Here is a 23,392-nt window from a genome sequence, read left to right on the forward strand (position 1 = left end):
GGGGCTTGAACTCTGGGCCTGGGCGCTGTCCCTCAGCTCTTCAGCTCAAGGCTAGCGCTCTACCACTTGAGCTACAGCGCCACTTCCGGTTTTCTGGTGGTTTATTGGAGATAGGAGTCTCACGGTCTCTCCTGCCCGGGCTGGCTTTGAACCGCGATCCTCAGATCTCAGCCTCCTGAGTAGCTAGGATTACAGGCGTGAGCCACCAGCGCCCGGCAGCTTATACTGGGTAATGTTTAAATCGGGGTAAACATTTATTTACTCACTTGTCATTTCCTAGTCCCTACCTCTCCCTTGGCCCACAGGGATAAGGATGTGATCTAGAACCTTACGCATGCCAGGCCAGGGCTCTACCACCGAGTTGTGTTCTCAGCCCAAATATTTATCCTATCTATGATGAAAAAGTTCAAAATTCTTTCATCCAGCCTTTTGAAGCCAATGGTACATTATCATTATTTATAGGCACCTTAGGATGCAATAGCACATGAGAGAATCTTCCTCTTATCTTAACAGCAACTTTTTATTAACCTCTTCCCATTCTTCCCTCTTTCTAGTCTCATCAGCCTCTGCTAACAAGAGCAGCTCTTCTTATTTCTTTTTTTAAAAAAAGATAGGGTCTTGCTATGTAGTCCAGACTGGTCTCAAATTCATCTTAAATTCAAGATTCCAGGTTATTGCACGCACCACTATGTCGGGCTTATGATCAACTTTTTTAGATCCCACACATGGGAAGATTCTGAGGTAGGAAAAGAACAAAGACTTCTGAGAGACTTTGAGGAGTCTTGGGTTCTTAATTATCTCACAGATAGAATCAGAGAGAGGAGGGAAAGAGTTTATAGGCACAGAGAATGGCAGCCTGAAGACCTCAACTCCTCTATTTTCTAGCAGCCTGTAGCAATTGGAAGCATTGTGGCTAGGCTTAATGGTCCTTCCATGAGCTCATTATCTCTATAAGAGATAGAACTCATTGGGTAATAGACATTGTATAACAATTCAGCATAAATATTGATGGGAAAAATGCTTATTTTCTTCTAGCAACAGGCCTACATAAAGTCTACAGGAGGTAGGAGGTTTCAGCTTTAAGCAAATCCAACAGTGGGCAAAACAAGAGCCTAACTTTTTACCACTATAACTTCTAACCTCTGGAGCTCCTCCTCCTCCTCCTCCTCCTCCTCCTCCTCCTCCTCCTCCTCCTCCTCCTCCTCCTCCTCCTCCTCCTCCTCCTCCTCCTCCTCCTCCTCCTCCTCCTCCTCCTCCTCCTCCTCCTCCTCCTCCTCCTCCTCCTCCTCCTCTCTCTCTCTCCTCACCTCTCTCCTTCCCCGCCCCCCCCCCATTCAGAGGCTGAACTTTGTGGACCCCAGATGAGCTGTTCTGAATTTGGTGACAAGTCTGGCATGCTCCTGGACGGCAAGTCCTGCCTCTAGGAGGAGCCGCAGCTCTCTTAGAGGTGTGTGCACTCCAATCACAAGTCACCAAGCTGCTGACTGCTGGAGGCCCAAGCCAGCTGAATTTAGTGAATTGACTTTTACAGGTTCATGGCCATGGCCATTCATTCCTACCTTGACGAAGGCTGCTTGTGTGCTACAATGGCAGAGTTGAGTAGTGATGACAGAGGCTCTAAGGTCTGCGAAGCCTCATGTACTTATTACCTAGCACTTTATAGCAAAAACATTTCTGCCCCTGGCTTGTACTGTAGGTTCAGGGCCAGGAATGGCAATGGGCACAGATTTGAGTTGTGGGAAGAACATTTTCAGTGAAGGAGGACGGGAGTGTGTAACAGATAAGGGGGAGACAAGATCGTCTTCCTGGCTCACACCGAGTTCACACTTGCTTCCTCTCCATACTTACAATTCCTAAATTGTAGCTATGAAGGCAGGGCTAATTGCATGAAAGCAACCTAAGTTTTAGTGCAGTCAGCAGGGTGAGAGGAGTATTTTTGTAAAGTCCTGGATGAGCCAGCGTCTATGCATTCAGTTGTATGACCTCTTATATTGCCTTTTGACTGCCCTCTTCATGTTAGAGACTAAGTCTTAGCCTGGGACCTAGGAAGAAAACAAATCAAGAAAAGGGAAATAGAAGTTTGGCTAGATTCAGAGGAGACCTTTGGAGTATTATTGACAACTAGCCTAAGAATTTCTTGTTTGCAACCAATCTCACTTGATTTAAAACTGTTTAGATGGTCCATTGCTCTGTGGTCTAGATTCCAGGTCTTTTTGTTTGTAGTAGGTTAATTATCATACCTGGCCAAATAAAACCAAATCTTTGTTATATGTTTAGTTTGTTCATGCCTTCCATCTCCCAGTTCCTTTGAATCCAAGAGCTATCGTTTTTTTCTGGGGTGTGGGGTGTTTGCTTGAAGTCAGGATCTGCGTGCTGTCTGAGCTTTTTTTGCTCCAGCTGACATGCTACCACTTGAGCCACAGCTCCATTTCTGAAGTTTGAATGGTTCAGAGGAGTCTCACAGATTTTCCTGAGGGGGCTGACTTTGAACCTCTATCCTCATATCTCAGCCTCCTGAGTAGCTAAGATTAATCTTAATCTAGCACCCAGCTCATCCAATCATACCTCCTCCTTTGTACTTAAATCTAACAAATTCAAAGCTGTTTAACAAAATAAACCCACTTATTCTTATACCATCACAGACTAAGTGAGCATCGTTCTTCCCATTTGAGACAGAGAGAGAGAGAGAGAGAGAGAGAGAGAGAGAGAGAGAAAGTTATCCAGCAGTTGAAGGATTCAGTGGGGCCCCAGGGGATTGACCTGTGCTTCTTTTTTGTTTTGTTTTCTTTTAAAAAATTTATTTTATTGTAAAGAGGCTGTATAGACGGGTTACAGTTACATGAGTAAGGTAATGAGTACCTTTCTTGTCAAGCATTTTTACCCCCTCCTTTGTTTTTCTCCTACTACCCCTTTCCTCCCCTACCTCCCCCACTCCTCCCCACCCCAAAGTTGTAAAGTTCGTTTCCAACATAGTGTCTTGTGAGTATCATTGTGACCCGTGCTTCTTAAGTTCAGACCTCTGCATGAAGTTCTCATCCAGATAGATCTTAAGTGTTAGGACAGATTCTATAGAAAAGGCATTCCAGGGTCTCCCTAAGGAAGCCTTTTTGGGGTTCTCTCCTAACCTGTAGTGTCCTCTAATTGATGCCTTGATGGACATTGTAATGAGATGATTAGGTATGATAGCCTCTGTGTGTGTGTGTGTGAAATATATAGAATTCTGAGAAGAAATATTGAGCTTAGAGGATGATTTTTCTTGGTATGTGTGTGTGTGTGTGTATAATGTGTGAAGAGCTTCCCTGGAAACCAAACAGCCCAACACCAGAGTCATTACCATTATCCTCCTCCTCCTCTTCCTCCTCACATATCATCATCATCATCATCATCACAATAATTGAAGCACACATCCATTGAGCTCTTATTAGAAGCCAGATACTGATCTAAATTATAGATAGGTACACACACACACACACACACACACACACACACACACACACATACACAATCACTTAATCCTTACAGCAATCCCATGAGGTCAATGTTATTATTTCTCATTTTTTCAGATGAGGAGCCAAGGCTCAGAGGTTAAGCAATACATTAATGTGTTCAAGGTCATCTGGCTACTGGGTGTGTGTGTGTGTGGGGGGAGGGCGATGGTGAAGTCAGGATTAAGATCTAGCAACTTCCTCCTAACCCACTGCACTTTCCAGAAGCCTAGTTTCAGATTTTATCAGGAGGGGGGATAGAACCATAATTGCCCTATTGTTTTGGTTCCTTTCCTTGAAGGAAGCAAGAATGTTTCTGTTATGGGAACCATATCTAGGAATTTATGCTACCAAGAGTGATATGGGGAATGAAGCTTGGTGGGGCGGGGGCGGAGGGGGGTCCCTGACAATGTCAGGGACTGGAAACACTGAAGAAGCTTAATCTAGCCCTACCATTACCAAAGCCATAGTGTCTATGGAGGAAGAGACGAGAAATAGTCTTGAGTTTCTCATGGATTGTTCCTTGTCTACCATCCACAAAGTGCTGGTATCTCACTCAAGGCCCAAATAACCTTGAGAGAGGCAGAACAGGCATCACCATCACCAAAGAAAGGAGAGACGTTCAGGCGCAGGGAGGTGAAAGTTCAGGCGCAGGGAGGTGAAATGACTCCTCCCAGGCCCCATGGCAGGTGAGCACTTAGCACTGAGCACTTGGGCCCATGATTTTTCAGCTGGTCCATTGCTCTTTTTCTTGCTGACGAGTCTCTGGATGAGGCTACACACTAGACCATTCTCAAATACTGGGGTTGTCACAGAGAAAGGCACCCCTTTATGCTGGCCCCTGTACCTTTCTCTTTCCCTTCCCTCTCCCTGCTTTGGTCATTCACCTTGGCCTCTAAGACCTCCATCCCCTGAGATCCCTGGTCATGATTTCTGTCTGTTCTCTAGCAGATCCATGAGTCACTGACATTTCCCTCCAGTACTTTTATTCTCTTTTCTATTTCCCTCTCTCTCTCTCTCTCTCTCTCTCTCTCTCATAGTTAATTGGAGATAAGAGTCTCATAGGCTTTCCTGCCTGGGCTGGCTTTGAAATATGATCTTCATATCTCAGCCTCCAGTGTAGCCTCCTGTGAGCCACAGCTGAAGAGGAGATTCTTCAAGGGATTAGGATGCTAATGAGATCTGTTCTTTGTGTGCTATTTATAAATCACCCAGAGAATAGAGCTGCAAACAACTCCCTCTGGAGAAACAGGTAAATAATCTGAACTGGTGCCAGCCCTCACCCAATGATTGAGACTCATCAACTGGGCTGAACTGAACTCATTGGAGTTTGAGCCAGAGCAGGTGTAAGAAGAAGTAGTATTGGGGGGGAAGGAGGAGGGAGAGAAAAAAGCTTTGGGGAGGGCTGGGGGTATGAAGGGCCCCAACACTTTACATCTTATTAGTTGGGGACCCATGTGCTCAGCAGGTCTGGGAATTTCAGGAGGGCAGGGATGTGTCCCATTCTCTCCCCATTATGTCCCCTGCCCCTCAGACTGTGTCAAACACACAGTGGATATTTAGCTGCTCTTGATAGCATATGAGTAGATTTCAAATGTCCATCTCACACCTTTTGAATAGCTCATTTTCTTATTTCTTGGCTGCATTGTATATATTTTTTGGCTCTTGTATTGGCCTAAATTGTTCATCAATGAGAATCCTTTATCAGGACCACAATCCTTTTGTTGAGTTTGACTTCTGTGCTCAGCATAGAGAAGGAGCCCAGTAGTTACAGTTTGAATTACATGAAACTAGATAAGGAAAGGTGGGTTTCACAATCCCTCGATTGCCCAGTTTCCTCCATTAGCAATAAAACCTAGAAATATTAGAAAGTCAAGAAAGTTCACGAAATCCCTGTTCCGATGTCACTGGGACATTAGAACCCTGTAGTCTTTTTTGCCTCACGAGTTCAAGAAGCAAATGCACTCAAGCCTGCTGACATTTTGAAAACAATGCAAGCAAGAGATGACCGACGTTGCTTACTCACCCGCCAGTTTGTCTGCAGTCTCCATCCTGAATTCTTGTCTCATTTCACCTTCTTCAGGGCAGCCAGCCAGGAAACAACCTGCATCTTCCACGTAGCTGCTGGTTGGCCATGACCTGAAGGTAGCATGGTTTGACTCTATCTGCTCCTCTCTCCTCTCTGCAATCCTTCCTTGTTTGGGAAAGGACCATGTTGCTCCTTTTTTACTCTACACAGCCTGGGTGTAGACAGTGGTTTTTCTCAGCCACAAGGAACCATGTTGATCTTTCAGAGGCCTCAGAAGCTGTGGTTTGGCGTCCACGGATCATTTCATGACTCATGGCCATCTCCATCCCACAGGATGCTCACCCGGGTGGGCTGCTCTTCTGTCCATCAATTTAGCTTGCCTTGGCTACTCCCCAGCTCTGCATTCTCCTGGTTAGCCCCCATTTAGATGGGCTAGCTTTGTCTGGTGGGTGAGGTCCTGCATGGTTTTGAAGATTACTTCTCACTCTCTTTCTTCAGTGTGTTGTTTCTTTTTAACATCTCTCCTTATCTTCGACTCTTTTCATTGCTTTGTCATCTCTGAATTGTCAACATTCTATGTTGTTGTTGCGCATCGGATCCTTCAGTCTTTTCATAAATAGAACCTAGACATTCTCCTTTGGCAAAAGCCTGACTGAGGTTACACAAGCAAAATCAGTAGGTAAAACCATGCAGATTGGAGACTGCTGCTGACAATTAATCTGTGCTCAGGGGTCAAGTAAGTCTTCTCAGGCTGGGGAGAAGACAGGGCTGAGGAAATAGCTCTTTGCAAAGAAGCCAGCACTTATGCAGGTTGACAAGCGTTGGGATGGAAAAAGCGAGTGCCCAGTTGACAGGTGACAGAAGCTCCCTGCTGCCTGCCAGTATGCCAGTGCCTGGCCTAGTGGCATTTCTTTGGAGCGTCTTGGTGGTGCCTGCCTCTAGACCTGCCTACTTCTCCAGGTTTTAACTGTGGTGGAAGGAAACAAAGACACTTTGATTTATTTCCAGTCCTTTGTAGTACTGTGGGACTTTTCACCTGAATGGTGTCATAACAAATGGTGATAATGGTCTTGGGGCCTGCAAAGGTAGGATCTTTTATTTGAGACCCAAGCTATATGACTACTACCATGAAAGCCTAGAGGGAAGAAGGACTCCAATAAGTTGTCAGTAAAACACAGGTCCTGGATAGCAGCCAAAGCCACAGGTAGAGCTTGAGATGCTTCTCCTGAGAGGCAGGTGGGGTAGGTGGTACACACACACACACACACACACACACACACACACACACACACACACACAGTTTTTTTTGGTTGGTTGTGGGGCTTGAACTCTGGGTCTGGGTGCTGTCCCTGAGCTTTTTTGCTCAAGGCTAGTGCTCTACTACTTTGAGCCACAGCCCCACTTCTGTTAATGAATCTATGAGTCTCACAGACTTCCTTGTCTAAGTTGGCTTTGAAACTTGAGCCTCAGCTCTCAGTTTCCTGAGTAGTTAGGATTATAGGCATGAGCTACCAGTGCCTTGCTGGTACCTATATTTATACAACTTTTATTCCCAATGTTGGCCACCCCTCTCACTCCCAGATCAATCTCTAGTAACTCTCTGCTTGTGGTGTGTCTCTGTTTTCATTTCTGGTGTATAGGTTGTATCAGTGATACAACCATAACATTCCTTTTGGTACTTTTGCATGTAAACCAGTAGCTGCTAATGGGATGCCCAAGAGAAAATATGGTACATCTACACTGTGTGTCCGTTTTACTTACACAACTGAGCAAAATGTTAGAACATTGAACTTCACATTCAAGAAGTGATTTTAAGAAGAAGTTAAAGCCCATGGACTATATATATAGCATTATGGAATATAAAGTCTTTGTCTATGCTTTCAGATTAAGTGATCTATGCTTTTAAAGGGTCCTTTGGACTATCTCCAGACTTTCCTAATTGACCCATGCATTCTGTTTAGTTGAGATGGATAACTAGTGGAAACATAATGAACACTTGAGTCTTTTCAAACTTGCTTACACATGTGTGTTTTTTTTTTCCTAGACAGTTTGAAATGCATTTATGTGGCTCTCCTAGCTTTTATTTCCTAGCTCTTCTACCAGTAAATTTTCTGTTCAAATTCCAGCCTTTAAAATGCTTACCTTTAGAGGAAGGGTAGGCAAATATAGTTCTAATATCCAATGTGCATATGTGAAAATGGAACCAGGTAACTCGAGGGGACGGGTAGGGTTAGGAGAGAGAATGAGGGAGAATGATGGAAGGGGGGGGGACACTGATCAAGCTGCATTATACCCACGAGCAGACATGCTGAGTCAAAACCCCTTTGTACAACCGGCTAATTATAATAACACTTTCCTCTTTTCTACAACTCTCTTGCATGATAACTGGAAGGGGGTTATCATGCGGCTCTGTGAAACACTCCCCTCCCTTTTCAGTCATGGGCAGGTAAGTGTTAGTCATCTACTTCAATCATCCATCCTGAGCCTGAGATGCTACTTCTGATCCTTTTCTTAAAGCAGAGGGAAAGGGAGCAGATTGCTGATATTTAAGGTGACTTCTTCCTCACACCAAGCTGTGTCTCTCACAAGAAATGTCAGGGGGACCATGGTGTGAATTTGATGATGGGCCTAAAAGATCATGTGACACAGAAGAATGCCATTGGATGGACCCACACCCAATTAATGAGGGCTGGACGGAATAGGCCTCTTTGAAGGTCTACCACAGAACTCTGATTTCATGGGTGTACTGCCTGAAGAAGAGTCCTGACTTAGCAAGAAGCCCAAGTAAAGAATTTTATGGGAGAAGGGACTCTTCTGAGGAAAGCAAATAACAGACTGAACGGAAGGGCGTCTAAAACCAGTGGAGAAGTACAAAGAGAAAAAGACATCACATACCATATCCACACCCTCTGTGGAAGGAGTATAAATGCTCACCAGAGGTAGGTGACCCACAACTCTGAGGCTTAGGAAACTTGTACTCTGTGTTCATCCAGGCACCTCGCTCCCTCCAGCACCATGCCGTACAACTGCTGCCTGCCCAACCTGAGCTGCCGCACCAGCTGCGCCTCCCGGCCTTGCATTCCTCCCAGCTGCCACAGCTGCACCCTGCCCGGTGCCTGCAACATCCCCGCCAATGTGGGCAACTGCAACTGGTTCTGCGAGGGCTCCTTCAACGGCAATGAGAAGGAGACCATGCAGTTCTTGAACGACCGCTTGGCCAGCTACCTGGAGAAGGTGCGTCAGCTGGAGCGAGAGAATGCAGAGCTGGAGAGCCGCATCCAGGAGAGGAACCAGCAGCAGGACCCACTGGTGTGTCCTGCCTACCAGGCCTACTTCCGGACCATTGAGGAGCTCCAGCAGAAGGTGTGTGTGTGTGTATGTGTGTGTGGGGGGCTTCGCTGTCATCTTTCAGCAAGGGGAGCTCACTGTTGTTCTCAGCCTGGGGGGAACCACGTGTTTCCCCCATGGCTTTCCCTTTTTACCTCCCACATACTGTTTACAGCCATTTTAAAGGAGTTGGATTTTTCCACCCTCACTAAGCAGCTTCTCACTCCTTAGATCCTGTGCACCAAGTCTGAGAACGCCAGGATGGTGGTGCAGGTTGACAACGCTAAGCTGGCTGCTGATGACTTCAGGACCAAGTGAGTGATTTGGGATTCAAACCTGTAGCCTTTGCCTCATAGGAGCCTCTATTTAAAGAAAGGGATCCCCACCGCTTCAGTGAACAACAGACCACTCCATCCGTTGTGAAGGATGCTGAAGAGGTTTGGGGTGAACTGAGCAAAGAAAACACAAAAATATAGATGAGAATAACACTGGGTCTAGGCAGAGCTGCTAAGCCCCTCTGTCTCTTGAGTGTATGTGCCACAGGAAGTAGTAAGGCAAAGGCCAGTGAGGTTATAGGGGCCAATTCTTGTGAGTCTTGAAGTCTTACTCTGACCCCATCTTTGTGGAGGTATGAGACGGAGCTGTCCCTGCGGCAGCTGGTGGAGTCCGACATCAACGGCCTGCGCAGGATCCTGGATGAGCTGACCCTGTGCAAGTCTGACCTGGAGGCCCAGGTGGAGTCCCTGAAGGAGGAGCTGCTCTGTCTCAAGAGGAACCACGAGGAGGTGAGACCGGAAATTCCCAGCCTCAAGCTAAGGGGAGCGTTAGGGATTTGGAGAAGCAGAATCAGAAGTACAGGTATGAAGTTGAAGGTGCCTTTATGAATTCCTTTAACAAAGAAAAACCATCATGGCCTCATAATGAAAGAGAAATTTGAGGTAAAACCTGCTCATGTTCCCACGCAAGATATTTTCCATTCAAAAACCTTGTGCATCTTGGTTTCTTACAACACCTCTCTTAGCCACTAACTGGTCATCAAATTGGAGAATGGGGCCCAGGAATGAGATATTTGTGCCATGCAAAGAAATTCATTTTTTTTAAACCAAAAATCAGAAAGTCAAGGCTAATGCATACATGCCTCCACTGTTCTTGGAGACATTTCTTCTATCTCCCAGAAGGGGCCATGATATCATTTTACTTCTTACTTGGCAAGAACGGATTGATATAGAATCTGAAGTTGTACGGCCAATTCTTTGCCTTCTGAGCTTCTCACAGCTAGTCTTTAATCTGGGAATTAAGTCTTTACTCTGACTGCCTGCTTCACTGATTGCTGAGGCAATTCATTGGAACTGTTCTGTGGACTAAATGCCACAGCACAGCCTGGGCATGGAAGGAGGTGTGCCATGTGGAGTGCACACCATTTGGCCCTGAGCTGTCATGGACTGCTCTGATGGAAGTTCTTTTTCTGAGTGGGGAGAACAGGGACTCATCAACCGGTATCATCTCTGAGTCTATCCTCCGTTCAGGATAGCAACTTCTGTGTTTGTTTTGTATCCACAGGAAGTCAACACCCTGCGCTGCCAGCTGGGAGACCGCCTCAACGTGGAGGTGGATGCCGCTCCCACCGTGGACCTCAACAGGGTGCTGAACGAGACCAGGTGTCAGTACGAGGCCCTGGTGGAGACCAACCGCAGGGAGGTGGAGGAATGGTTCACCACACAGGTGGGCATCGAAGCACACGGCCATTTGGGATTCTAGGCTCACAGACAGAGTCCACAAGGCAGCGGCTGACCCTGTCTCTTCCCCTTCTGCTATTGCAGACTGAGGAGCTGAACAAGCAGGTGGTGTCCAGCTCAGAGCAGCTGCAGTCCTACCAGGCAGAGATCATCGAGCTGAGACGCACAGTCAACTCCCTGGAGATTGAGCTGCAGGCCCAGCACAACCTGGTGTGTATTGTTCAGAGTAGCCATGAGCCGTGTGTGGTGGGGGAGTGTCCCTCAGACCACGCTCCCCTGAGTCCTTGAAGCTCCTGAGTTGTGTGGCAGGCCCTGGAGGAAGGCTTTGCAGGAGTAGCTCCTGACATCCTCATCTTCTCCCCTGCAGAGGAACTCTCTGGAGAACACGCTGACAGAGAGTGAGGCCCGCTACAGCTCCCAGCTGTCCCAGGTGCAGTGTCTGATCACCAACGTGGAGTCGCAGCTGTCTGAGATCAGGTCTGACCTGGAGCGCCAGAACCAGGAGTACCAGGTGCTGCTGGATGTCAAGGCCCGGCTAGAGTGTGAGATCAACACGTACCGGGGCCTGCTGGAGAGCGAAGACTGCAAGTGAGTGCCTAGCTCGAGGGGTTAGATGCCGGCACATCAGGAGTTCATTCCCTGATTGCTTGCTCCAGAGATTGCATACCTTAGAAGGGAAGTCCTCTTTCATACCAGCTGTACTCACATAGAGCTCAGAAAACATATGGTAACCAACAATACATATAGCTATGGGGTTTGGTAGCAAGAGTTGTCCGATGTACAAAGTGAAATGGGACAGGCAATTCTCTGAATTCTGCTCTCGTGACCTGCATGGTGATGGGATATGTGACCAACATGCCTTATTTTATACAGTACCTTATTGTGAGAGGGTGTATTGCTATATACTACTTATCTGACCCTATAATCACCCCCCAGGATAATTGGATCAACAATCTTCCTCTTCTGTAGGTGAGGAAGCTAAGATTTGAGAAGCTCACCAGCTAGGAATAGATAGATTGGAGGTAGAGGTTAGAGTTTCTGCTTAGTATTTACTTTGGGGATGCCTATGTTAGTTGTAGCACTTGGAAAGTTTACAGCTGGAGGAGCTTCGGCCTTCCCTGTTCCAGGTCAGGTGGAGGCCTAAGAGGCAGCTCACCCTGGGCGGAGGGCAGGGGGGCGGTGGTGGCAGTGTCTCTGTACTAGATGATTAGACATTTGCCTCTGCTCACTTTTCTGCATCCTTCTTTGTCTCCAGGCTGCCCTGCAACCCCTGTGCCACAAGCAACGCGTGCGGCAAACCCATCGGGCCCTGTGTGTCCAATCCCTGCACCCCCTGCCCACCTCCGGCCCCCTGCACACCTTGTGTCCCACGACCCCGTTGTGGGCCCTGCAACTCCTTTGTGCGCTAGAGCCCGGGAAATGCCAAAGGAGCAAGGATGTAGGGCCTAGTGCTCCAGAGCTTTGGCTTGGCTCTGGTCCACTCAACAAACTAAATGGATGGAGCTGCCTCAGTGAGGATGGCTAAGAAACTCACCCGAAGCATCTAACCACCTCAACCTGTTCTAGACCATCCCATGCCTGCCTTTTCCTTCATCAGAATCTACTTCTTTGCTTTTACCCAGAGAACTCTCTGAAGTGCCAGCGGCCCTCCCTTGTAACCTAATAAATGCCATTTTCCTGGCAAAGCGCATACCTTTCTCATTGGTATTCATCTGTTGCAACATATTCATCACTGGAGGACTCTATTAAAAGCCACTTGAAAGTCAGACCATACAATGACATGACTCTTGCAGACAAGGGTTGTACCAAACTTGGGAGGCAGATAGCTGGCCTGGCACTCTGCACCCATAGGAGAGGTTGAGAAGGCAGAGCTACTGCGTTCTGTGCTCCTTGACTCCTGGATTTTTCTCATGACCTGAACCAACCCCCAGAGCTGCTGGTACCCAAATATATATTGAGGAGGCTCTCACTCATCCTTTCTCAGCAGGAGTTGGGGGTCCAGACTTGTTCTAGATCAATGATTCAGGCAGTCTCAGGAACACCCTGGAAAAGAACCTTCTGGCTTTTCTTGATATACCCAGCATTTTCTCCTTTCCCTTGTGTATGAATATTGTTATCAGTGGGGACTTCCCGATGCTCCACTCCATCAATTTGTTGCTTTGCCTTTTATTTATTGATTTATTTTTCCAATTCAACCTACCCTGTACTTGTTCAATTTCTACTTGGAAGGTTCTGGGTGGTGGCGTTGGGAGAGACATATCGTGACAGTTCTCAACTGCAAGTAATTTATTTAAAGAAAAGAAAACAAATGAGTCCCCAAGTAGTGCTATTATAAATCACCAGGTTGGTGGTGGTAGCAAATATCGAAGTGCTATAAGGGGGTAGTTAGCCTCCGTATGTGTGAAGAAAGGGCTTCTTTAATTCTAATGAATATTTGTGTAAGGGACCGACATTAGCTTCCTAATGCCTTTGATATTGCCAGTGTACTCTGGTAAACACAATCCGGTGAACTGAAATGATATATTTTCCACAGTGGCTGCACCATTCCTACCGAGAAAGGTTCCAATACTCCCCTGAACTTGTTATTTTCTACCTGTTGGTTTTAAAATAATATCCATCTGAAAAGGGGTATGAAGTGATATCTCACTGTAGCCTTCAACTTGTGATCCGTTTGCCTCAGTCTTCCCATCAGATGTTACAGGCGTGTGACACTGTGCCTGGCTCTTGCATTTCCCTAATGATTAGTGCTGTTGAGAATCTTTTTAAGTGTTTATTGGTCATTTGCATATCTTCATTGGAGGAATTTCTATTCAAGTTCTTTGCTCATTTTTAAGTTTTTTAAAAAATATTTTCTTCTGTGAGTTTTATAGCTTTAGATCTTAGGTTTAGGTCTTTTCATTTCTTAGATTTTCACCTCTTAGATTTCAGAAAAAGTTGGGGCTGGGAAAGTGGCTCAGTGGTAGAGCACTTGCCTTGCATGCATGAGGCTCTGAGTTCTATTCCTCACCACCCCATAAGCAAAAAGAAAAAAGCCAGAAGTGGCGCTGTGGCTCAAGTGGTGGAGCACTAGCCTTGAACTGAAGAGCTGAGGGACAGCGCCCAGGCCCAGAGTTCAGGCCCCACGACCAGACCCCCCCCCCCCAAAAAAAAAAAAGTCAATCTAATTTCTTTTTTTTTTGGGTTCGGTCATGGGGCCTGAACTCTGGGCCTGGGCGCTGTCCCTCAGCTCTTCAGCTCAAGGCTAGCACTCTACCACTTGAGCCACAGCTCCACTTCCGGATTTTTTCTTTTTGCTTATGTGGTGCTGAGGAATCGAACCCAGGGCCTCATGCATGCAAGGCAAGAGCTCTACCACTGAGCCACCTTCCCAGTCCCAGTCAATCTAATTTCTAACCTGGATAGTTCAGTCAACTATGCAGAACTGCTGTTGTCTTGGGAAGAAAATTAAATTAGTGAAACTTGTACTCATCTTAGGAGAACCTCAGAGAGAAACCAGATGTCTAAGGTCATAGGAAGAGGAGGTACTTGGGGGACTGATGGAGTATAGAAGGTGGGAACTTCAGACCAGAGAGAAAAACTGAAATGAGGGGCAGTAGACAGCAGTGAATCTAAGACTTCCTTCCCCTCTGAAAATCAGAAAAGACTCTGGGTCATGGGGCTTGAACTCAGGGCCTGGGTGCTGTTCCTAAGCTTTTTTGCTCAAGATTAGTGTTCTATCACTTTGAGCCACAGCTCCACTTCCTCTTTTCTGGTGTTTATTTGGAGCTGGCTTTGAACCTGGATCCTCAGATCTCAGCTTCCTGAGCAGCTAGGATTGTAGGTGTGAGTCACTGGTGCCTGGCAATAGAAGGATTTTTAACAGTATATTTAGGTGTTTCAGGCTTTGCTCTCAGATACCTGAATCACTCAACTTCCAACCCCAACACAAATTGATTATATTTTAGGCAAATTTTAAACATTTTCCAATTGATTTTCTTTATCTACAAAAAGGAAATAACCCAATCTTACTGAGTTGTGTGGAAAAATCAATAACAAGTATTCACGACATGGTACCATCATTATCATCATCATCATCATCATCATCATCATCAATGAACAACAATACTGACATTATAATTATGAATGCTTGTACAGAGCCTTAAGGCTGGGGGTGGGGAGGGTTCCCATAAGATGAGCTGAATCCATTTCCATGCCAGTATCAGGAGTTGTTGGTGGCAATATACCTCATGAAGTAAACTTGTTCTCTTCAAGAATCATTCAAAATAAGATAACCAAATGCAAAAGATGAGAGAAGGTGACAGACAGTGATCATCTACCAACTTCTACAAGTTATTAAGTTGGTGTAAAAATTTGTTCCCACACCCCCACTCCAGATAAACCCATGCAGAGAGTTCTGTGTCCCTTAGTGCTTGCTAGGTGAGTGAGATTTGGTCCCTACCATGTTAACATGGACAATGCGCCCAGGTATCTGGATTTACATGAAATTCTTTATCTGAACCATCTAGGTCAAAATAGGAAGGATGAAGTTTTTAAAAGTAATCATTGCTACCCCATCCTTCAACCACAATAATATCTTATCACACACGCACACACATGTACAGACATACAAACATACAGACGCACACACTGTGAGTTACAGAGCATCATTATTACTTAAAAGATGAAGAAAATAAGACTCAGAAAAGGGAAATGACTTCTCTTAACTTATACCATAAGGAGGTATGTGAATTATTTAAGTTCAAACCTTTGCTTCTGGGGATGACATCAGCAAGATGGTGAAATGTTAAGTCCCTGACTCTCGTTTCTCCCATAGATACACAGAGTCAATATACACAGGTCGATTCCCTTTGTGGGAAATCCACTAACTAGGCTCTTGCACCTGAGGTGAACAGAACCAGCCAAAGTGAAGCCGAGGAAACATTTATGATACCTTTTTTCCACATTCCCTAACCCCAACACAATGACCAGGAAGAAACCTCCAGTCCTTGGCATCTGTGTGGCAAGGAAAGGAAAAGATTGGATCCTAGATGCCATACTTATATTCCCTCCCAAGAGTTTCTAATGCAATCAATTCTGTCTTGTCTGTCTTGGGGTGCTAATGAGATTTAGTATATTTAGACAGCTAGGAGCCATTGAGAACAAAGACAACAATTTATACCGGCATCATAACATTTACCACGGCCCTCTTCCTTAGCTCCATGCAGGATGAGAAATCCTCCAGATTCCAGATTCTCCTTGAGGAGAGAAAGAGTTGGATCATGTGTCCTTATCTCCAACTTTTCTGGAGCCTGCTTGAAGAGCAGTCTTCTTATTTCTGTCAGAGTACAGACAGGATTTCATATATCCCAGATACCTGGGGGCCTCAAAGAACAAGAATGTAGTTTGGACTAGCTCCGAAATTCCAGAGGCCTCCAGAATCACAGCCTGAGCTGATTGATGATAAATGCCCTATCTAAGGTGAGTCTGTGAGAACTGAGAAAAGTGGTGGCTATTTTGTCTCATGCCCAGATACTAGTGGAGTCAAGGAGCATAAAAACAAGGGATAATGTGCCAAACACAAGGAAGCAATAATCTTCCAAATCCCAGTGAAATGGATGGAGAGTTATTCACATGAAAGAGAATTTAAAACAACTACTGGAAAGATATTCTATAAGATCAGGGGAAACAATAGTTGAGCAAAGAGAGAATTTCAATGAAGAGATGGGAAATATATCATGTCCCAATGGACAGTAACTTAAGGGTAAAATTCACTACAAGGTTTTAAGAGCACATTACATCAAGCAGGAGAAAAGAACATCAAACTAAAAGATGGGCCTGAGCAACAAAGAATGAAAATGAGTAAAGAAAGCATGCAGATTATTGTACACATATGCTTTCTTTACTTGAGGTATTACTGTTACACTAAAAGGAAAGCAAACCTAACAGAAACTAAGACTCGATTATTTGAAACGATACACTGAGTTCATGTATAGGCCTTTAGACTAAGGGGGAAATAAAGAAAGGCTCAGATAACTAAAATCAAAGGCACATTTGTTTGCTCCTCTACGATTGCCTTTGATGTTTGAACACAACCTTCTTTAAATGATTTATATTTTCTTCCATAAATTGAATTCAGTTGAGATTTTTTTCTGAGCCATGCCTTAGTTTCTAAGTAGAAGCAAGGAAAGATCGTGTATCAGGAAAAGAAGTTGAGGTGAGGGACAGCACTGCAGTAAGGTTAACTTTGGTGTAATTGGAATATTCCTAAGGGTATGGGAAAGACAAAGGACAATGGCATTGTGGAGAAGACCACCATCTTGTAGAACAGTGTCTGTGTTGGCATTATTCCTACCTCAGGTCCTCAGCCACTCCCGCTACATTTCCCGGGACAGCTTGTAGCCCCCAGCTCCACCTGGACCCGGACCTGAGCTCCTCCCTGCCCTAGAATTCCTGCCAGGACAGCTGGCCACTTCTATTCTCTACCCAGACCTACCTGTGTATATAGAGGACCTCCCACAACTAGGCCCAGAGTTCAAGCTACCATCTGGTTAGGGGCAGACGCCATAGTTCTCGCTTTCCCCAGGGGCAAGGTGGCTCCACTAATAAACCTCTTTATAATCCCTTTCCTCCTGTCCATGCCTGCCTCTACATGGCCCACTGGGAGAGTTGGGATGGATTTTTTTCAGTCTACTTCTTCTTTCTTTTATTTTTGTCAGTTATGGGGCTTGAACTCAGGACCTGGGTGCTGTCTCTGAGCTTTTGAGCTCAAGGCTAGTGCTCTGCCACTTTGAGCTACAGCTCCACATCTGGTTTTCTGGTGGTTAATTGGAGATAAGAGTCCCATGGACTTTCATGCCCAGACTGGCTTTAAACTGCAATCTTCAGCCTCTTGAGTAGCTAGGATTATAGGAGTAAGCCACTGGTGCCCGGCTCAGTGTCTGCTTTTTGAGGGTGATGGAGCTAAGTTGTATTTTCTTGGGCACTGTAACCTGGGAACTTAGGTGGCAGGGTCATACTTCTAAGGGTGTTATTGTTCTTAGAAAAAGGTGCATTTTTAGGACTCAGGTGAGAAAATTTTCTATAGAGTTTGAGATCAAGTCATCACGGAAAGTGCCAAACATCTCACTCTGGTGTCCTTTCTTGATGAATATTAGTAATATTAGGCTTCCTACTTAGAATTCAGTGCTGCCGCTTGAACTCTCACCCTTCTGGATTATTCCCAGTGTCACCTTTCAAAAATACCTTTTCCTTTTCTCAGGTTTAGATTGACGGTTGCGTTAGTGCAGTTTGCCAAACCTTTCTTTGCACAGGGCCAAGTAGCAGATGCTTTAGGCTTTTCTGACCTTAAGCTCTGTCATAACACTTACCACAGCTACTGCAATTCAAACACAGGTAATGCCAAAATGAGCGGGCATGGTTGTATTCCATTAAAATTTCAGCTGCAAAACATGCAGCAGGCTGAACTTAGTTCAGACTGGGTGTTTCCCTCAAGCTACATAAACCTGACCCCAGAAACCCCTCGAATTTTAAAGATTCCACCATCTCCCAAAAATGAACTGTGAGGATCAAATGCTGGGTGCAGCTTGCCGGTTGTTGGTGGCTAATTCTCCTGTTGGTATGATTTCCAACCATCCAGTTTACATCTTGCTTGATCTTTTCCAGACTAGCAACATGCAGTATCTCCAGGTACTGGCTGAAACTCTAAGCCCCAACTAATAGCAGCAAGGCTCAGGAGCCTTCCAGCTAATACAGGGTATAAGAATACTCAAATGTGCATAGAGATTCAGGGGAAGAGGGCAACTTGGAAAAAATATTCACCCAACAATTGTCTTTCTAGGGAATATGGTGACATAATCTTATGGGCGGAGAGCTTCTGATTGATTCCCAAGCAACTCCACCCCATGTTCCTGGTTGTTATCCCCTCTGAGTAATGGCCTGAGCCTCTTGGAGACGTGATGATTCTAGCTCCTTTGAAGCCATCTGATGAAACTAATTCCATCAACCAATAGTGCGCAGGAAGAGCCTGGTGTGACACAAGCTAAATGGAATAATTTTATGGGATGAGGGGGGACTCTGTGGAAGCATCTAAGTAGCATATTTTGACGAAAAAAAAAAATTAGCTAAAGCATTAGGAAAGGAAATGATGCTGTTTTCCTAGGCCCCCACCCACCATTAAGAGTATAAAAGGACCATGGAGGAAGGAGAGACTCAAACCTCACCCACATCTACCTCCATAGCTCACCACCCTCCCATTGCCTCTCTCAGCACCATGGCTTGCAACTGCCTGCCCAACCTGAGCTGCCGCACCAGCTGCGCCTCCCGGCCTTGCATTCCTCACAGCTGCCACGGCTGCACCCTGCCCGGTGCCTGCAACATCCCCGCCAATGTGGGCACCAGCAACTGGTTCTGCGAGGGCTCCTTCAATGGCAGCGAGAAGGAGACCATGCAGTTCTTGAACGACCGCCTGGCCAGCTACCTGGAGAAGGTGCGTCAGCTGGAGCGAGAGAATGCAGAGCTGGAGAGCCGCATCCAGGAGAGGAACCAGCAGCAGGACCCACTGGTGTGTCCTGCCTACCAGTCCTACTTCCGGACCATTGAGGAGCTCCAGCAGAAGGTGAGGGGGTAATGCGGAGACTCCGCAACAGCTGGCTCTTTTGTTAAAACCTCGTGTTATAATCACTGCTTTTCTTTCTTTCTTTTCTTTTCTTCAGATTCTGTGTGCCAAGTCTGAGAATTCCAGGCTGCTGGTGCAGGTTGACAATGCCAAGCTGGCCTCTGATGACTTCAGGACCAAGTATGTTGAACCCTTTTGGGACAGATGACCTACAAGACCCTGGGGGCTCTACTAGGGCCCTATGGCCCTAATGTTTTCTGGAAGGGCAGAGGAAGTTACCTCTTCCTTTTTCTTTTTCCTCTGGTTATGTGAATCAATATCAATCATCTAGACTCATGGATCAGCCTTCTCTTCAGCCCACACAGGTTGAGTGTCCTTTTCCTGAAATGCTTGGGACCAGAAGTATTTCAGGTTTTGGATTTTTTTTTTCTTTTATTTGGTTCTGAGACCAGGACTGAAACTTTGTATCCGAAGCTTTGGCTCATTGGCTGGTGCTCTACCACCTGGGCCAGGCCTCCAACCTTGGATTTTAATTTTTTTTAGAATTCTTACACATACACATATATAAAATGAAATATCTTTAGGGATGGAACCCAAGTCTAAGTCCCGAATTTCATTTATGTTTTATGTATAACATACATATACCATGGAAGTAATTTTGTAAAGTGTTTTTAGTAGGGTTTTGCCAATGATTTGTCATGTGAGGTCAGGTATGGAATCATGCCATCATGGTGTTATGTCAAAGTTCAAAGAGTTTCAGATTTTTGAGTTCTAGAATTTAAATTTTTCTCCCTCTGTCCTTCTCTCCCTCCCTCCCTCCCTCTCTCCCTCCCTCCCTCTCTCTTTCCTTCCTTCCTTCCTTCCTTCCTTCCCTCCTTCCTTCCTTCCTTCCTTCTTTTCTCTCTCCCTCCCTGCTCCTTCCCTCCTGCCTGCCTTCTCTTTCTTTCTGTGTCAGTACTAGGGCTTGAACTCAGGGCCTGGGTGCTATTCCCTACCTTCTTTGCACAAGGCTAGGTCTCTACTACTAGAACCACTTCCAGCTTTTTTTTCTGGTTAATTGGAGATAAAAGTCTCAAGGACTTTTCTGCTGGGGCTGGCTTCAAACTAAGATCTTCATATCTCAGCCTCCTGAGTAGATAGGATTACAGGTGTGAGCCACTGGTGCTGGTTTTCAACTTTTAGATTTTCTGATTAAGAAGCTCAACCTGGATGGATCTTTCTGGAAGATTTTTTTAAATCCCAAATTCAGATATTGAAATGAATTGTTCTTTGGGAATGGATTGATTTGGTGATAGAGTAACGAACAAGACTGAATAGAGTGAGAGACCCCATCTTCGTTTCCTGGTGGGTACAATCTGGTGTTAAAGTCAGTCAAAGGACCTCTCTAATCTAGTCATACATAGCAGGAGTGAAATATGAAAGAACAGAGAATGTAAATTCAACAAGTTGTCAATCCCATCCCAATAAGACATAGGAGTAGAAGGAGGGCCTATTTCTGGACTTGTTCTCTGACTTTGATGGACATGTGCAGGTACGAGACGGAGCGGTCCCTGCGGCAGCTGGTGGAGTCCGACATCAATGGCCTGCGTAGAATCCTGGATGAGCTCACCCTGTGTAGGTCTGACCTGGAGGCCCAGGTGGAATCCCTGAGGGAGGAGCTGCTGTCCCTCAAGAGGAACCATGAGGAGGTATGAGGGGGGGAAAAGCAAATAAAAGCGGGTCTCAGAGCTTTCAGGCTTAGTCATCAGTGTGGGGAATCAGGTGGCAATAACTGCAGGCTCCCTAGGGTGGGCCCCTGCACCGACGGTCAGTAAAGGACAATGCTTTTATCCATGCAGTGATGCCAATGCCCATCCTATCCATATAGCATGAGGGATGTTGCTAATTCTCAAGCTCTCAGGAGAGAGAGATGGGCAGGTGCTGGAGAATTCTGAGGAAGGACATTCCTTGACAGCCCTGTTCCCTACTGCTTGTGTTATGAATTTGGTGGTGAGGATGGAGGAAAACAAAAAGAGAAAAGGAAGAAAACATGGCCCCTTTCTTCAAAGAGCTCATAGTCTAGGGTAGAGAGATAGACATATAAGCCTAATGATGATAAGTTAGAAGAAAATGTGTGCTATAAAATGTGCACACAATGTGAATGAGCCAGAGAGGAGTTAGGGACTTTTCTCAAGACAAAGGAAGAGGAATTCAATACTTGAGTGTTTCTACTTATTGAAATCCATTTCTATGGGCTCATTCTTCTCTCCCCCCACCCTGCAGGAAGTCAACACCCTGCGCTGCCAGCTGGGAGACCGCCTCAACGTGGAGGTGGACGCCGCTCCCACTGTGGACCTCAACAAGGTGCTGAACGATACCAGGTGTCAGTACGAGGCCCTGGTGGAGACCAACCGCAGGGAGGTGGAGGAATGGTTCACCACACAGGTAGGCATTGAAGCACACGGTCATTTGGGACTCTAGGCTCACAGACAGAGTCCACAAGGCAGTGGCTGACCCTGTTTCTTCCCCTTCTGCTACTGCAGACTGAGGAGCTGAACAAGCAGGTGGTGTCCAGCTCAGAGCAGCTGCAGTCCTACCAGGCAGAGATCATTGAGCTGAGACGCACAGTCAACTCCCTGGAGATTGAGCTGCAGGCCCAGCACAACCTGGTGTGTATTGTTCAGAGTGGCCATGAGCTGTGTGTGGTGGGGGAGTGTCCCTCAGACCACAGTCCCCTGAGTCCTTGAAGCTCCTGAGTTGTGTGGCAGGCCCTGGAGGAAGGCTTTGCAGGAGTAGCTCCTGACATCCTCATCTTCTCCCCTGCAGAGGAACTCTCTGGAGAACACGCTGACAGAGAGTGAGGCCCGCTACAGCTCCCAGCTGTCCCAGGTGCAGTGTCTGATCACCAACGTGGAGTCGCAGCTGTCTGAGATCAGGGCTGACCTGGAGCGCCAGAACCAGGAGTACCAGGTGCTGCTGGATGTCAGGTCACGGCTGGAGTGTGAGATCAACACCTACCGGGGCCTGCTGGAGAGCGAGGACTGCAAGTGAGTCTGGGTGAAGAATTCCTGGGATAATGTACATCATAGGATTGTAAAATGTGGGGGCACATTCCTGGTGGCCATCTTTGTAGCTCCCCAAATGATCAGATCAACGTGGATTGTCTACTATATGCTTAGTGATCTGCCATAGCTATGCAAATTTTGAGCAGTGACCAGGACGTCAATGGGCTCTGACTCTGAGGGCTGTTTGGGAAGTGGTGAAAGAGAATTGCTAGTGACAACTGTCTCTTGGGTAAGGAAGGTCATGATAAGTTCTGGCATTCTGGGAGAGGGAGAAGGTTTCAAAAATAATCACAATTTTAGTCAAGTGAATTCCAATCACTTAGAACCAATAGATTGTCTCCTTAAGTATAAAGCATATGTGTGCGCCTCTAATGTTTTCTCTTTTCCTTCCCTAAACATCTGTGTCCCTCTAGACTCCCCTGCAACCCATGTGCTACCACCAATGCCAGTGGTAATTCCTGCGGCAGCTGTCAAAAGCGTTGCTGTTAAGTGAACAACTTATTTCCTCTTTGAAGACATCCACAGAGTACAGGAAGTAGCCTCAGTCCACCCTTTTCCAAAGCTGAGTTGCCATGAAGAAACTTCATCATGCCAACTATGATATCATGACACCAACAGTCTATCCAGATCCAACAAGCAAAGACACATACCATTAACATCCAACATCTGGGAAACTCCTTCATGTTGAGGGCTGTGTCTTTTTAGTTTATTTTTAAATGTTTGTTTCTGAAGATGTAATCCAAGTTCTGGATACCACTTTAGGGAGCTTCCTAGTATATGCTGCCATTCCCTGCTTTCCTCTCTTCCTTGGAATGCATGGAGGTTACTTTATTTATTTCCCAATAAACTTTATTTCTCTGGCATAGTAAAGGTGTTTCTCATTCATAGTCATACTTTGCAAAGTCCTCACCAAGGGTGTTTCATAAAAATGTGCTACATTTGGAGGTTGAAATGGATTAAATGGCTGACTCGTGACCATTTTGTTCCTCTGGAAACACTGATGGTGAGGGAGGGAGGGATTCCTGTGGAGGGGAGGTTTTTTTTTTTGGGTCCGGTCGTGGGGCCTGAACTCTGGGCTCTTGAGCTCTTCAGCTCAAGGCTAGTGCTCTACCACTTGAGCCACAGTGCCACTTCTGGCTTTTTTCTTTTTGCTTATGTGGTGCTGAGGAATCAAACCC

At 46.0% G+C, this 23,392-nt stretch overlaps 2 protein-coding genes across 2 annotated transcripts; both read left to right on the top strand.

Moving 5' to 3' along the window:
• Positions 1 to 8,468: 8,468 nt before the first annotated feature.
• On the top strand, positions 8,469 to 11,986 carry LOC122102446 (keratin, type I cuticular Ha1). Its single transcript, XM_042673170.1, has 7 exons — positions 8,469 to 8,877; positions 9,073 to 9,155; positions 9,470 to 9,626; positions 10,402 to 10,563; positions 10,662 to 10,787; positions 10,945 to 11,165; positions 11,833 to 11,986. The coding sequence occupies exons 1-7, from the start codon at positions 8,530 to 8,532 to the stop codon at positions 11,984 to 11,986; spliced, it is 1,251 nt and encodes a 416-aa protein (XP_042529104.1). The 5' UTR covers positions 8,469 to 8,529.
• Positions 11,987 to 18,810: 6,824 nt separating this feature from the next.
• LOC122102529 (keratin, type I cuticular Ha4) lies at positions 18,811 to 22,720 on the top strand. Its single transcript, XM_042673274.1, has 7 exons — positions 18,811 to 19,170; positions 19,268 to 19,350; positions 20,702 to 20,858; positions 21,433 to 21,594; positions 21,693 to 21,818; positions 21,976 to 22,196; positions 22,628 to 22,720. Exons 1-7 carry the CDS (start codon positions 18,826 to 18,828, stop codon positions 22,701 to 22,703), a joined length of 1,170 nt encoding a protein of 389 aa, XP_042529208.1. The 5' UTR covers positions 18,811 to 18,825; the 3' UTR covers positions 22,704 to 22,720.
• Positions 22,721 to 23,392: the final 672 nt, after the last annotated feature.

The sequence above is a fragment of the Dipodomys spectabilis genome, unplaced genomic scaffold (assembly GCF_019054845.1).
Source record: "Dipodomys spectabilis isolate Male_0828 unplaced genomic scaffold, ASM1905484v1 ptg000018l, whole genome shotgun sequence".
Lineage (NCBI taxonomy): Eukaryota > Metazoa > Chordata > Mammalia > Rodentia > Heteromyidae > Dipodomys > Dipodomys spectabilis.